This window comes from Acanthaster planci, linkage group LG05 (assembly GCF_054643075.1).
Source record: "Acanthaster planci isolate LZ-2023a linkage group LG05, COTS_SCS, whole genome shotgun sequence".
NCBI lineage: Eukaryota > Metazoa > Echinodermata > Asteroidea > Valvatida > Acanthasteridae > Acanthaster > Acanthaster planci.
The window spans coordinates 942432-957025 of NC_141781.1; the positions used below are offsets into that span (position 1 = coordinate 942432).

At 39.3% G+C, this 14594-nt stretch overlaps 1 protein-coding gene and 1 long non-coding RNA gene across 3 annotated transcripts in view; one reads left to right on the forward strand and one right to left on the reverse strand.

Annotated features, from left to right (window-relative positions):
• The first annotated feature begins 90 nt into the window (after positions 1-90).
• On the forward strand, positions 91-12961 carry pigb (phosphatidylinositol glycan anchor biosynthesis class B). Of its 2 annotated transcripts, XM_022245201.2 has the most exons (14): positions 91-202; positions 452-592; positions 1279-1737; positions 2028-2145; positions 2625-2729; positions 3627-3775; positions 4760-4909; positions 5521-5572; positions 6301-6512; positions 7221-7285; positions 7843-8065; positions 8988-9180; positions 9834-9872; positions 10073-12961. In XM_022245201.2, the coding sequence occupies exons 3-14, from the start codon at positions 1301-1303 to the stop codon at positions 10172-10174; spliced, it is 1845 nt and encodes a 614-aa protein (XP_022100893.2). In that variant the 5' UTR covers positions 91-202; positions 452-592; positions 1279-1300; the 3' UTR covers positions 10175-12961. The 2 variants fall into 2 exon arrangements, with proteins under 2 accessions (XP_022100893.2, XP_022100894.2); XM_022245202.2 differs by lacking the exon at positions 452-592 and having other exon boundaries at positions 104-202.
• LOC147798978 (uncharacterized) overlaps positions 2010-14594 on the reverse strand; it is a 62746-nt gene continuing 50161 nt past the window's right edge. Inside the window, exons 2-3 of the long non-coding RNA XR_015425191.1 lie at positions 4779-4902; positions 2010-2139 (exon numbers count right to left, since the gene is read on the reverse strand). This is a non-coding gene — a long non-coding RNA (uncharacterized LOC147798978). The remainder of the gene's footprint in view (positions 2140-4778; positions 4903-14594) is intronic.

The following is a 14594-nucleotide window of genomic DNA, read 5'->3' on the forward strand; positions in this document are numbered from 1 at the left end:
ATTTACAAGAAATTCATTATTGTAGGTAGCCGGCATTTTCCCATTAAGTCAGAAAACCAGACTAATTTGTCAGTGAAACCGAAAGAGGGCGTCCTACTTGGCACATGCGTTTCGTCTAGTCTGTGTGACTGTGAGTTTGGGTTTCCTTTTCACAACATATTCGGCTTTTCAAGTTTACATTTTCTGCTTAATCAGTAAGCCGGTAAGTTGACAAATATTTTCGCATGGGGCTCTCAGGACAAGAAGAGGAGTACCGAGAAGGTTTTCCCCTTATGTCTGTCGTTTTAAAATCTCAAAGCGTAGGGTAATCACTTTCTAAAATCTGACCCTTGGCATTGTCATGATTGCACTGTAGGTACATGCCCATATGAGCTCACCATGATAGAGCAGTCTGAGGTAGGCTTACTCTGTGTTTGCACCGTGAGTGTATGTTAATCATTTTATGTTTCAGTCGAATGGAGGGCAAGCATAAACTCATCAGTTCTTTGTGGACATCACTAGTTTCTCCCAGAGTGGTGTATCACTTATCAGTCACGTCAGTCATCAGGAAGTGAGGTTGTTCCATTTATTACACTCAAGTCTGGACGAAGGGGTAATTCTCCATTCACTTTGTTCTGGGATTTATAAGTTTTCCTCATATTTTGCTGCAATGTGACTAAAAATACAGTAACTGAAACCCTTTTGGTACTGTTTGGGCACTGGCGGGAGATATGCATAGCGCATAAATAGTGAAATTTCAGGCACATTTTTCCCGTAAACTACAACACTATAGTCTGAGTATAGTCGCCCCTTTGAGTTACGAGTGTGAAATATGGAAAAGCTACCAGTTGACCAATCACAGAAAAGAATCAACACTCAGTGATGTCATCCCGACCGCGAGAATAACATTGTCCTAAAAAGTCAAATTTAACATGTAAAATATGGAAAAATTTACCTGCTTGACGTAGAACTTTTTCAGACTACTCTCCTAGGGTTTGTGCACAGGTTGTCAAGTGATATCTGGATACGGAACTCTTTCCACACCACTTTCCCATTCTTTCCCATATTTTATCATGGAAAGGAATGAGATACATGTGTGATTGATGTACTAGGCCTGGCCATAGTGTTTTTTGTGAGATTATGAATTGAGGTTTAGTTCAGGAGTTGTGAGGAGTTAGTTCAGAGTCTTCAGTGTTTTTAACAAAATCAGAAATGGAGTTAGAGTTGAGTAAGTGATTGCTGATCACATTACAAGTCAAAGATTTAAATAATTTGTACATTTTGCTTTGGATTATGCAGACTCGATCCACAGGGCTAGGGAATGGCTCAACGTGACAATTTGAGGTTAAGACATGCCCCTGCACAGCCATCAGATCAATCTGAATCCACACCGCCCTCATCAACCCAGTATGACCACACCCAGCCTGACCACACCCAACTCGACCATGCTCAATCTGACCACACCAAACCACCTTCCCTTACCAGAGAGTGTGACCTAACAAGGAGAAAGCGGGTGACATACCGAAGTATCAATAACCAAGACGAAAACAGTACAGCCAGCCTGTCAAACGCAGACACACCCAAGCCAGTCCTATCAAAAGGAAATGCCTCTGTCAAGGATCCTGCACCATGGCCAAGGAGTAGACTGCTCATAGTGTTGCTTTTGTTTCGTTGGGTCAACGCCGCTTTAACTCAGACATTCTTTGTTCCTGACGAATATTGGCAATCTCTTGAAGTGGCGCATAATATCGTCTTTGGATATCCTCTTGGTTTTTTTTTTAATGTTGCATTACTTGTCCAATTTCAATCCACTTCTAAAAATCAGCACTTTATCATTTCAAAATCGGACAACCAGTTTTTCAAATGTCATAAATGCCCGTAAATTAACCCTGCTCTTTAAACCATTCTTATAAAATTGTTCTTTATAAAAGGGTTGTGTACTGTAACTCTTAACTTCTGTAGCTACAATAAGACGGATTTATTTTTCTCAAGATCATTTTCAGATTTTGCTTTGGAGCATTTACATTTGACCTTAACCTAGTAATCACCTATGGGTACCTAACGTGGGAGTGGCAGATAGGTTTGAGGGGATTCACACATCCAGTCATCTTTGCCATCTTGTACAAGGCACTTCAGCTTCTCAACTTGGACCATCCCATGCTGTTGGTAAGACACAGAGGCAGAGACAAGGATAGAGAAGGGCAAAAGGCAGATTAGCTAAATAAGTTTTCTTTGGCCTGAAGGGAGGAAGGTTGAAAAGTGATCATATCTTGCATTTCTCTGCTGGTGTGCAGGTCCAAACCCTCCCAGTCTGACATGCAAATTAGGTTTGCAATCACCACCTGACTCCAGAGATTTCTCTGGATTGTCATTCAATGGTTTTCCTCTTGCTTGTATGTAAATTGAACACTTCTATAATGCATGTCAATGTTTGATGTAAATTTTTTTATCCAGTGTTGTTTGAGGGATCTTAATCTTAAATATTTCTGATGTTAACATGAACAGTTCAGTTTTCATACTTCAATACATATTTTTATTAAACCTGCATTGCAATGCATTGCACTGCATTGCACTGCATTGCACTGTGGAATTTAGGAGCTGGATAATAATATATTGGTAAAGTTTTTATTGATATTTCATTTCAGGTTTTACTCCCCAAGATACTTCAAGCCACATTTTCTGCGGTTGGTGATTACTATTTGTACAAGTTTGCTCAGTCTCTCTGGGGAGAACATGTGGCCAGATGGACTGTATCCTTTCTATTCGCTGATCACCCTCACATGAATTCCTTGTAGCATGGCCTACTCGCCTGAAACATTTGTATGAATACAGACATGTCTGTGACTTTACCAAACAACATTACAAGTCATAATTCACCAAAGCCACTTTGGAGTTTAAGGCCTTCAAATGAATCTTATCAAACCCTTAACATTGTCATTCCACACAATGTCTATTTTCATGAGGATGCTAAAATAAGTCACACATCAAAATGAGAACTCTTTCTAGTGCAGACTGTAACAGAGTAATCTAAAGAAAATTGCCTACACGCTCATTTTGGAAGATCAAGTCAAGATGTACGTTGCGTTTGGGAGATGTTAATTTTAATTTCAGGTTTTGCCCTTATCCGATGTACACGTATACAGTGTATTCGTAAACACAGTACATGTATACTCAATGCTTGTCTAAGAGCTTGTTAGATAATTCACAAGCTTACTCGGGCAGGACTCAAACCCATGACCTCCTACGACTAGGACAGATGTCTCAACATCTCGACCACCGAGCTTGCTGGGGTTGGCTGGCTGGTCCGAGTCAGCACTGGGTACCGCAATCTATTTTAAGATGGACTTTGTTTCAGGGAGATGTTAATTAAGTTACAGGTTAATTGTTTGCAAGCTCTCGAAAAGCACTGAATATACAGCGTTCATGAATATATATGCCAGGTAAGGGCAAAACGTGTAATTAAAAACAAGATCTAGTCACACATCTTTTGGACAGTGCTCAGCAGGAATGAATTATAAACATTGAAAATGTAGCAGTTTTTCTCTCTAGTGTTTGTGATATCTTGTAATGCACTTGACTCATGTGATAAAGGTGCTTATAAATGGTTGGAGTCTTGACTTGTGAAGTCCTTAGCATTATTTTCACAGCTTTTCTCTCATCTTAGTTCATGGTTTGTTTTCTACACGGCAGCCAGGACGCTGACAAACACCATGGAGATGATCCTGACGATATGGGCAATGCATTACTACCCGTGGCCTTCATATATGATCAAAGGCCATGATCCGAGTCAGCACAGGTACGGTAGGCATTCTAAGGAATGGATAGGGTTTCTAGCCATGCCCACACCAATAACAAGTGGAACATTCACACAACATCAGGGCCCAAACCACTCCTTTATCCGATAAGTATTGAACATAATTTACATATTGGCATTCCTTACCCCTGTCCTGCCTCTGACAATTGTTGAATATTTACATAATATTGTTGGGAAGTCCTGAAATCCAGCATTGGTCGTCTTGAAGCTATTCTTGTCAACCCCTCCTCACAATAAGTTTTTTGCAAGTTAACTTTGACCCAAATCTGGTACACTTGAGTTCTTTGAAATCACATGAACATAACAACTTGGATTCTCCTTACTAAAACCACTGTTGCTATACCTCGTGATTTGGGTCAAGCTTTTCCTTAGTTACATAAGAGATGCCTTGCAACAATACACTGTTCTCAATGGATAAGAAGGACACAAAGGAACCAGTCCATTCCAGAGATGGTGGTCACTATGCAAAAGCTTGCCCCGAATCACGAGGTATAGCAACAGTGTCTTTAGTCTGGGGAATTCATATCGTTACGTTTATGTGCAGTCAGATAACTCAGTGTACCAGATTTTATTCAAATTTAACTTGCAAATGGCTTATTGATAGAATTATGTATTTGGAGGATGCATATCTAATTGCCTGTTTGCATAGTTTTAGTAATGTACACCCATAGCTTTCTAAGCTGCTAGAACTTTATTCCCTTTGAAACAAATTGCAATATAGCTGCATTCATGTCAGTTTTAGAAACTGATTTCTGTCCTTTGCCAATTTGTATTATTTCTGAAAATATTGTGACCTTCTCTGAACAGCATGCGCAACACGATTCTTTGTATTGAACCCTGATGATGCAGTATGGCCTTGGCAATCACTTGTTGGCCAATTTTTTCCCCCCTGTTTCAAATGTGTTTCTTTCATTTAAGCAGACAAAAAAAAAGCTGAATGATAGGCTGTCTGTGTTGTCTTGGCAGATATTCCACCGGGGTTTACCTTCTCTTAGCTGCTCTTGCTTGTATCATGCGACCTACCGCTGCTATTATCTGGATACCTCTTGGCCTGTGGCATCTTGCAAGATGTCGAAATCTCATCTTGGCTCTTCTAATTGACTTCATTCCTATTGGGTACAAAACCTCCTTGAGTTGGAATCAACAGTCAAGAATTTATGCATTTTATGTCCAACACTGGAAGTACATGCAAGCATCATCCATCTTTCTTTAAAAATTCTCTGTGGTATTCCTAAATTGAGTACAGTGTTGAAACATTTCAGTTGACTTCAACCAATCAGAGAAGGCCTTTCACTTTTATTGTGGCAGTAAGAGCCCTCTTTTGCTGGGTAACATTTTACTGCATTGATTCATCATACAGGTGACAACTTTAGCCTACACAATTTAAGTCAGGCCTGAAAAGACTGCTTTGATTGGTCAGAGGTTAATGGTGTAGAATTCATTTCATTGATGTGCATTTCAGAATCCCACTGCAATGAAATTCAGTCAAGGAGACTATCACTAGAGATAGTAGCGTGCAATATCTGAATATGTCACTATCACCAGAGATAGTAGTGTGCAATATTTGAATTTGTTACTATTACTAGAGATAGTAGCTTGCAATATTTGAATATGTTACTGTCACTGGAGATAGTAGTGTGCAATATTTGAATATGTTACTATCTGTACAGATAATAACATGCAATATTTGAATATTTGTTTCACTTTTTTGTTTCTTCTATCATCAGTTGTGCAGCTCTCAGCTGTTCTTTACTAATGGACAGAGTTTGTTACGGCAAGGTATGTCAGATTGGCAAATACATTCCAAACTTACCAAGGATTGTTCTTGTGTCTGGTTAGAATTCTAAGCTAAAACGTAAGGTTAAACTTACCAAAATATGTCCGGTTAGAATTCTAAGCTAAAACGTAAGGTTAAACCTACCAAAATATGTGTTTGAACTTTTCAGAATTGTTTCATCTGAACATTCATCTGCAATTATACGTTTTGTGGATGCTAGTATGAATATTGCCAGGGGGAGGGGTAGACCAAGCCCTCAGCAGCAAACTGGCAAACTATTAATGGTGAAAGGGGGGAAAATTCCCAGGTATTTTTCGAATAAATTTGATATTTTCTTTCACTTTTTCTTTCCCTTAAGCCCCAGGCTTACTTTTTTTTGGGGGGGGTTGTGTTGATGGGAAGAGAGGGTTGCCTCCTTCCCTCCTTGTAATGCTCATTGTTGACAATGTTTTTCCAAGTTTCGACCTACATCATCAGCAAACTAACTAACCACAGTTTTGTGGCCATCTTACAAAAAACTGTACAAAAATGTACTGCATTGTTGGAATTGTACATAAGGTTGAGATTTCTGGCAAGCACCAAGGTGAAATGTAAATTCTTGCATCCTTGTTTGATTGGGCATTGCAAAGGTTAATCAGTTTAAAGTGTAAATAAGACACTATTTCAACTGACAAAGCAGCTTGGAAATCACACAAGGTTTCACTAGTATTGCTTTCATTTTCTCTTTCAGTGGATTTTTGTCCACTTCAACTTTCTTCGCTTCAATGCCTTATACAACGTCAGCTCATTTTATGGAACTCAGCCATGGCACTGGTACTTGACACAAGGGTTACCAGTGATGATTGGTACCCATGTGTTCCCATTCATTTTAGGAATAAGGTTAGCTGGTCGTGTCTATCGCCCATTGGTGCTGCTAATGATCTGGACACAGTTTGTTTATAGGTAAGGAGAATCTAGGTTTATTTTTATGCCAAGTTTCTGGGTGAAGAGGAATCTCTACCAAGGGTTTCAAAACCTGGAACACCAGACTTGTTCAATTTCCAAATCTTGAATAAACCATTCTGTGTGTTCTGTATGTGACCCAGCTGATCGAAATCAGGAATAAGTCTCCAGTTGACTTTTAAGATATGTACATGGTCTGAAAGAGACTTCTATAAACTTTCAAATGGCACACATTACAAGTGTGTTGATGGTAACGTGTCATACATACACTTCCAACATATACAGAAACTTGTTTTTTTCAGCATTTACCCACATCCTGACTTTACTCGGCCATTATGTAAAACAGCCTCAGTGACTTATTCCTGATTACGATGTACCAAGTGACATATACTTATCAGGCATGGAGTTTTTAAGTCTCTTTGGGAAAAGTGAAGTTGAAGATCTGAGTAGATGGGGTTGATCAAGCCTGTGTGATAGCAACATCTTTGTCCTTGGGCAAGATATTTTGTCACAATTGCCCCCTCAACCCCCAAGATATTGGGTACCTGTTTGAACAGAGGTGGTTTGTGTGACTAGTTAGTTCAACAGTTGAAAAAATTCAGAAAATTGAAATAACCTGAATGTATGAATGAAGCATGGTTGTTATGAAACTATTAACCAAGTTGTTAACATTTTATTTGGGATTGTTCACTTGTGCCTGTTTTACAGCCTCTTAGAACACAAGGAATACAGATTCTTGCTACCACTTCTGCCAATTGCTATGTCGTTTTGTGGTAAGTTGAACCATCAGAAGGTTTCTCGTAATCTTCTACTTTGATTTCAAAGAAACAAGTTGTATACCCCAGTTATGTATGGATTACCTTTCACGTGTCACTCTATAAATTTGGGATCCAGAAGTATGAAATTGATATATCTCTGTTAAACCAGACATGTGTAATCTGACATGAAAATATCATTGAAATGAACTTCAAACTATTGCCTTTTTTGCAGGGGACAGGTAGTTTTCATGATGTAAATACTCTTGGAACTTACAGAATATGTTTTGAACTTACAAAATATGAACTTACGGAAAGTGTTTTGAACTTACATAATGCAGAGAAAACAGGGATAAAATCCCTCTGAAATCACACAATTTTAAGCTTACATGATAAGAGGAAATAATTTTCGTTCTTGCTGGCAGTTTCAATTTCTCAACTTAGAGTTGGGTAGAGTTCAACTTTTTAGCGAGTTAGTTTTGGAACATCAGAGTTGCAACATTATGTGAACATTATTCCAATTGTTATTGAGATGGTAGTTTTCTAACCTGATCCATTTTGTGTTTGTGTGACAGGTGTATGTTTTAGTAAGTTATCCAAGGCCGGTCGAGCCAGTAGCTTAGCGATATTTATCCTAGTCAGCAATCTGCCAGTGTGTCTGTACACAGGCCTTGTACATCAGCGAGGAACACTTGACGTGATGAATTACATACAGACAGTAGCCCATGCACCCAACGCTCACATCAGAACACCCTCTGTCTTGTTCCTTATGCCCTGCCACTCCACACCTTTATTCAGGTGAGGCGTACCATAGACTGGTCACTGGTAACCTGTGATGTGAAACGCCTGTGTATTCATTTTTCAGATAGTTAGATTTCTCCTTGCTAGTGAAGTCTTTGACTTTTAAATCTCTGCATAAGTACTTTTATCTGCTTACTGGAGACAAACACAGCGATCATATGATGACATAAGGCGACAGACCACTCAAGTCAAGAGACAAATACAGCGATCATATAATGACATAAGGTGACAGACCACCCAAGTCAAGAGATAAACACAGCAATCATATAATGACATAAGGTGACAGACCACTCAAGTCAAGAGACAAACACAGCGATTGTATGATGACATAAGGTGACAGACCACTCAAGTCAAGAGACAAACACAGCGATCGTATGATGACATAAGGTGACAGACCACTCAAGTACTGAGTAGTACTTTATAGCATTCGGGACTGTTAGGGTTAATATGATAGTCGTTATATGGAGACTTAAAAATTGTGGCTTGTACCAAAGTCCCATCAATTAACTCCAAATTTTCCCGGTAAATATCAACCAGCAACAAAGAGCTGAACCGGGTATACCACTAGAAGTGAACACTTTGAATGTGTGACAGATCTATCAAGTGAATATGTTAACAAGCGTCAGAATCTTTGCATGGATGGTCATGCTACCAAGGCAAGATGGAAGTGACCATAATGATGATGTTTTATGTGGTTACCACCTTCATATAAATAAAAAATTATTGTTACATGTACAAATGATTTTTATAGCAAAATATATCATTCTGTGACATCTGCAATAACTAACGGTTATCAGTGTCAAAGTGTTGGTGTGGGTCATAACTTTTTGTCTTTTTTCTTCCTCTATTGTTCAAGCTGTTCTCTTTTTTATTGCCAACGAGATTTGATTCACTTTAATTTGATTTTGATTACTTTCAGTCATATACATGCCAACATCTCCATGCGATTCTTGGAATGCCCACCCAACCTCAGCCGATACCGCAATGTGGAAAGTTCATATCAGGATGAAGCAGATGTCTTCTTTGACAACCCTAGCGATTGGCTGAAAGCCGAGTTCAGACCGGGCAGTAACTTGCCAAGATATTTGGTGTTTTATGACGTTCTCTTGCCTGTATGTTCACTGCCTCTTTCTAGATAAAATTTTCTCTTTGTTACATTAGTTACAGTAAGTTAAGGTAGTTTCAATCTGTCTCCCTCGGTATGCACAACACATTGATGTCACATTTTGTCTACATGTGCGCTTTTCTTAGGGGACTCAATCATATCTCATCTCACTGCCATTGGAATGCACTCATGTAGGCCTAAACAAAGCTTGATGGCGTTATATTTTTGGTTTATAGGAACCATTTTGAATCCTGCCAAATTTCTCGTGAATGTGACATTTGTGTAAAACATTCCAGGAAGGAAGTTAAGCTGTGTTTAAATGTGCTGATAAGTATAGTCAGTCTTTGAAATTTGAAATGTTTGGGAGGAATTATTCAAATTAACTACTCACAGGCCGGAGACCGATTGTTCAACAAATTAATTGAATTGAGGCTGAAGAGCTTTGGTATATGTCATATTGACTTGATACCCTGGTAGAAACGTAGAAAGCACTGTTTACTTCACATTTATTGATTTATCCTATCTGTAACAATTGAGTGTTGTCTGATCTCTTGAAGATGCACACAATTTAACAGTTTGTTTTAACTCAAGATAGGTTAGTGAACATTAAACATTCCCTTTTTTAAAGTTTACCAACCCTTTTGTTTTTCTTGTTTGCAGAAAATCAAGAGATTCTTATCAAGCAGACGGTACTCACTAGTAAGCTTTTATTTAGCCATTTTCCTGTTTACATAAGTTATAAATGATGTGAAATTTCAACCTGATATTTGGAATGTATAAATTGTAAATGATGTTTAGGTAACCATGCTCAGAAACAGTGTTGAGATCACTTCCATTTTGCAACCAGTCGCGATATCTTTAATTTCTTTGTGTTACTTTTTTTCTTTGTCACATTACAGACTGCGTCATTCTTCCACACACATGTGCCCTTGGACAGTCGTATCGGCAAATATGTTCTCGTGTATTCCCGACCCCTCAAGATACCACTCACGCCAGCGTAATGGCGGACAGAAAACACCCAAGATCCGAATTGGAATGTCAGATATATATATGATAGACTGTGCATTCTATATACCCAGGGTGTCTGGGTCCCTAGAGTGACTTCACTAAAATTTCATTAAAATCATAAAATATAATGGAGTAGGCCCAAAGCATTGTGGGTACTCATTATAGGCATTCATTATGCATGCAGGGAATTTACCCAAGTGACTGGTTAAATATACCAATGCTGTAAGCATGCTAACAGTTACTAGAAGAGCTGTCACCTTTTAGCCTGGTTCCTGCCTCTTTCAAATAAGCAGCAGTTGCTGAAGTAACTTTGTGCAATATGCCTAAATAAATACAGATCTGCAGATTTCTTGGTAAGACACTACACACTTTTTGGTATGATGTGTCATCCAGATTCTCGGCTGAACAATACTCATGAAATGTCTCATCTGTTGCCCTAAAAGCAGTTTCTAGTCAGCAGATAGAATTTTCTGCAGACAGTAACTGACCGGTTTCGGACAAAGCAATTCTGATACCATGACCTCAGTCCAGGCTAGGGCCCGTAAGAAAATTACAGCTTAAGTTCTGATTCTTTAAATGATCTGTAGAATTAGTTTGTTGTCTGTATGATAAAATGGGCAAGGTTTTGCAAGAATGTATTTATTAGTGTACAGCTTGAAGATATCTCCACTTAATACTGTGGAAAATGTATACACATAGTTGATATTATACACAATTTTTCTGTATTGAGGGATTTACACTTCAGAAATTTCCTAATAACTTCACGGTGTTTTATATAAGCTTCAAGCTGATCCGCAATTTTCCCAGCAATGCAGGCTCCTTTAGTAGGAACTGCACTTTGCTGGTTCACAAACGACTATGAAATGCACGTGTTACGGTCGCATCTCCACCTACAGAATGAGAACCTCCCACCAACATGGCTGTTTTCAACCGATGAGGGAGTATTTGTGCTCTGTGCGAATAGGGTCAAAGCGTAAAAGGTAAGAAGTGCACCAGTTTAGAAAATGCAATTAATATTGCAAGTATTGCAAGTGTACAGTTGTGACCGAAACTATGTGACCGTACTATGTTTCATTATAAGGTTTACGACGACTCCTGGCTATAGACCTTGTATTTCCCAACTAAGTGTATTTACAATGTATTTGAAAACGTTAAATTCAAAGAGCCCAACTTCTACAATTGCATTCCGACTTTAATTCTGCAATTGCATTTCGACCCCCCAATCATCTGGTACCATCCCATTAAGGGTTTCAAATTTATACTGTACCTTCAAGAATACGACTGAAATCGGGGACGCCAGGAAGCGCTGTTTTTTCCCTAGGCCAGGAAGGGTAGGAGTAATTATAATAAAATGGGCGTACCATAACCTTTACGCATGCGTTTTTCGTCTAGGAAGGTCGGGGGCAATTATGATAAAATGGGCGTACCATAACCGTTACGCATTCGTTTTTAAGGTTGGGGGCAATTATGATAAAATTGGCGTACCATAACCTTTACGCATGCGTTTTTCGTCTAGGAAGGTCGGGGGCAATTATGATAAAATGGGCGTACCATAACCGTTACGCATGCGTTTTTAAGGTTGGGGGCAATTATGATAAAATTGGCGTACCATAACCGTTACGCATGCGCTTTTCGTCTAGGAAGGTTGGGGGCAATTATGATAAAATTGGCGTACCATAACCGTTACGCATGCGTTTTTAAGGTTGGGGGGCAATTATGATAAAATTGGCGTACCATAACCGTTACGCATGCGTTTTTCGTCTAGGAAGGTTGGGGGCAATTATGATAAAATTGGCGTACCATAACCGTTACGCATGCGTTTTTAAGGTTGGGGGCAATTATGATAAAATTGGCGTACCATAACCATTACGCATGCGTTTTTCATCTAGGAAGGTTGGGGGCAATTATTATACATGGGGTACACAAATGGCTACATGCATTGTTGGCATACACAGGTTTATCCCTAACGAACACAGGGCGAAGGTTTCCCTCGTTTTCTCTGAATGATGCAATCTACATTCAGAATTGGCATCTTGACATGAACAGAAAAAACCTTTTAAGCTTGTTAACGGTTGAGCTGTGAAGGCGAATGACTCTGCATTCGATTAGGATGCTTCCATATTTATTTTAACTGATAAAAATAAGAGAAAACGTGTTTTCCTTAGAGGTGCTCTTGAAGTACAAGAAACAATAAAATTGTACTGGCCGACTTGCATGGTAGCGCTGTCACAAGAGCGTTATACCTAAAACCGACAAGTCTCTACGTAGTATTTCTTTTCTTAGTTGGGAATTGGTGGAGGATGTTTTATTATAGGAAAGTAAAACCCGACATTTACCTCAGCACTGAAGTTCTGCTATATATGATAATTACCACCAACCTTCCTGAGATAAAAGTGACGTCGCCGCAAATATGGTCGGTTATTCATCGTCTACAGCTGATGTATTTTTAGTTTCATGATGTGCGAGCTGATCAGCTACAGAAAAGATGTTGGGGGCTTAGAATGGCCACAGTCTGTAAAATTGAATTAAACACTTTCAGTCCAAGTGAATGTAAACTTTTAGTTGTATCTGATCATGTTCTAGAATTTGTCCAGTCTGGTATTAGTGTCGGAAGCCATCGTTATGCTATTCAGGGTGCATATAGCCACACAGGCACGTTAATTTCTTCTTTGGCAAAGGGTGTGGTCACTAAAATTCACTCTGATCTCTTGATTAAGAGAATGTGAAATACCTTTGAGTGCCTTGTCAGTGGAGTAAATCTGCCGTGTGAAAGGAGCTTATCTTTGTCTCTTTGTGTCCAAAATGTTTCACTTTTTCGCTGTACAATGGTGGATCGGAGATATTATAGGCCTACTGGAAGATTCTATCGAAATTGCAACTTGACACAAATAAAAGGGGCTTCAAGAGCTAAGGCTAGCTCAATGGCCAGCGTGTCCTGTGTGTTTTCAATAGGCCAAGACTAGCCTATAGCCCTATAGACAACATATTCGCACGCAGTCTAAGCTCTTTCATAATACAAAGTATGTAGCGATGTCACGTACATGAACCGACGCGTTCTTTTTTCCGTTACATTCCGTTAAAAAAATGAGTCTTCAGTACGTGTACAGACCTAATTACATCAAAGTCTGCTCCATAACCCTACTTCCTGTAAACTCAAGTTCAAATCTCGAAGTCACCCACATCTTGTAATATTACCTTTCTTAGATTCCTTGCGCAAATGAACAAAATGAACTCAGAACGGACAAAGGAAAACAGGACAATAGGCCTATCAAGACTGAAAGTGTCTGGTGTACAAACACCTCTGTAGAATGAAACAAGATTAATCAACGCCACGCAATGCGAACTCCTTTGCTTATCTTTTTCCTCAGTATCATGTTTAAAGGGATCTATTAAATCGTTTGAATTTGAGGTTGATATCGGAACTCTGTAGGTTGTGACGAAGTGCTCAAGCCGTGAACAACACTATGATTAAAGTTCAGAGGAACCAGGTTCTACGAGGAGAGTTTCGCGATGAAGTTCAAGCACTAGATGAAAAACTTTTCTGACTGCTAAAAATCATTGGACCCACTGATCTTATCTTAAACTTTGTCTTCCTCTTTTTCGTCGTTCGACTGAAGTCAATGCGTACGATCGGCAGTGTCTAGCTAACCAACCTGGCAGTGGCTGACTCCATCTACGTTCTTACAGTTCTGATTTCATCATTAGCACACCCCTGGGTGGCTTAAATATTACCATACCTGTAGAATTGTTGCACGACACTGGGCGTTATGCTTCCTTCAGCTTTGTGACGGCCATAGGAATAGCTAGATTTTCAGCCGTGCATTATCCAATAACATTCAAAGCATCATGCAGCAAAACAAGAGTTGCCAAAATATCTGCAGGACTTCGGGTTTTGTCAGCTATTTTGGGAGCTGTAACAAACCTTTTTCAGATCACGGACCATTTCAGACGTCATTCCTCCGGAACATCAGCCTACCTTATTTGTAACATCTTACAAAATATCATTATGGTGTTTTATATATCAACCTTTACAGTGACTGTATCTATGTACATCTACATTTTGATAAACTTTCGCCCTGGAACATCTGCTCCGGAAGAAAGGCCCAAGCCACTTGGTTGAGGTGCTTTATGCTGTTTATTAATCCTGCTGTGTTTTTTTCCTTTTCAATTCGTTTGCCCTTGCCAGGGCTGCTGTATGCATTGTTCTTCCTTATGTTCACAACGTTCCCCATGTCTTGACCCAAACGTATAAGATAACTGCAACCGAAGTAATCGTGAATCTGATCAACAGTTCGATCAATCCACTTGTCTATTAACATCACCAACTCTGCCTATCGAGATGCTGTTCTTGATTCATTCTCTTTCCCAAACGGTCCTCATTGCTTCAACAGTGAAGCACACAATGAGTTACAA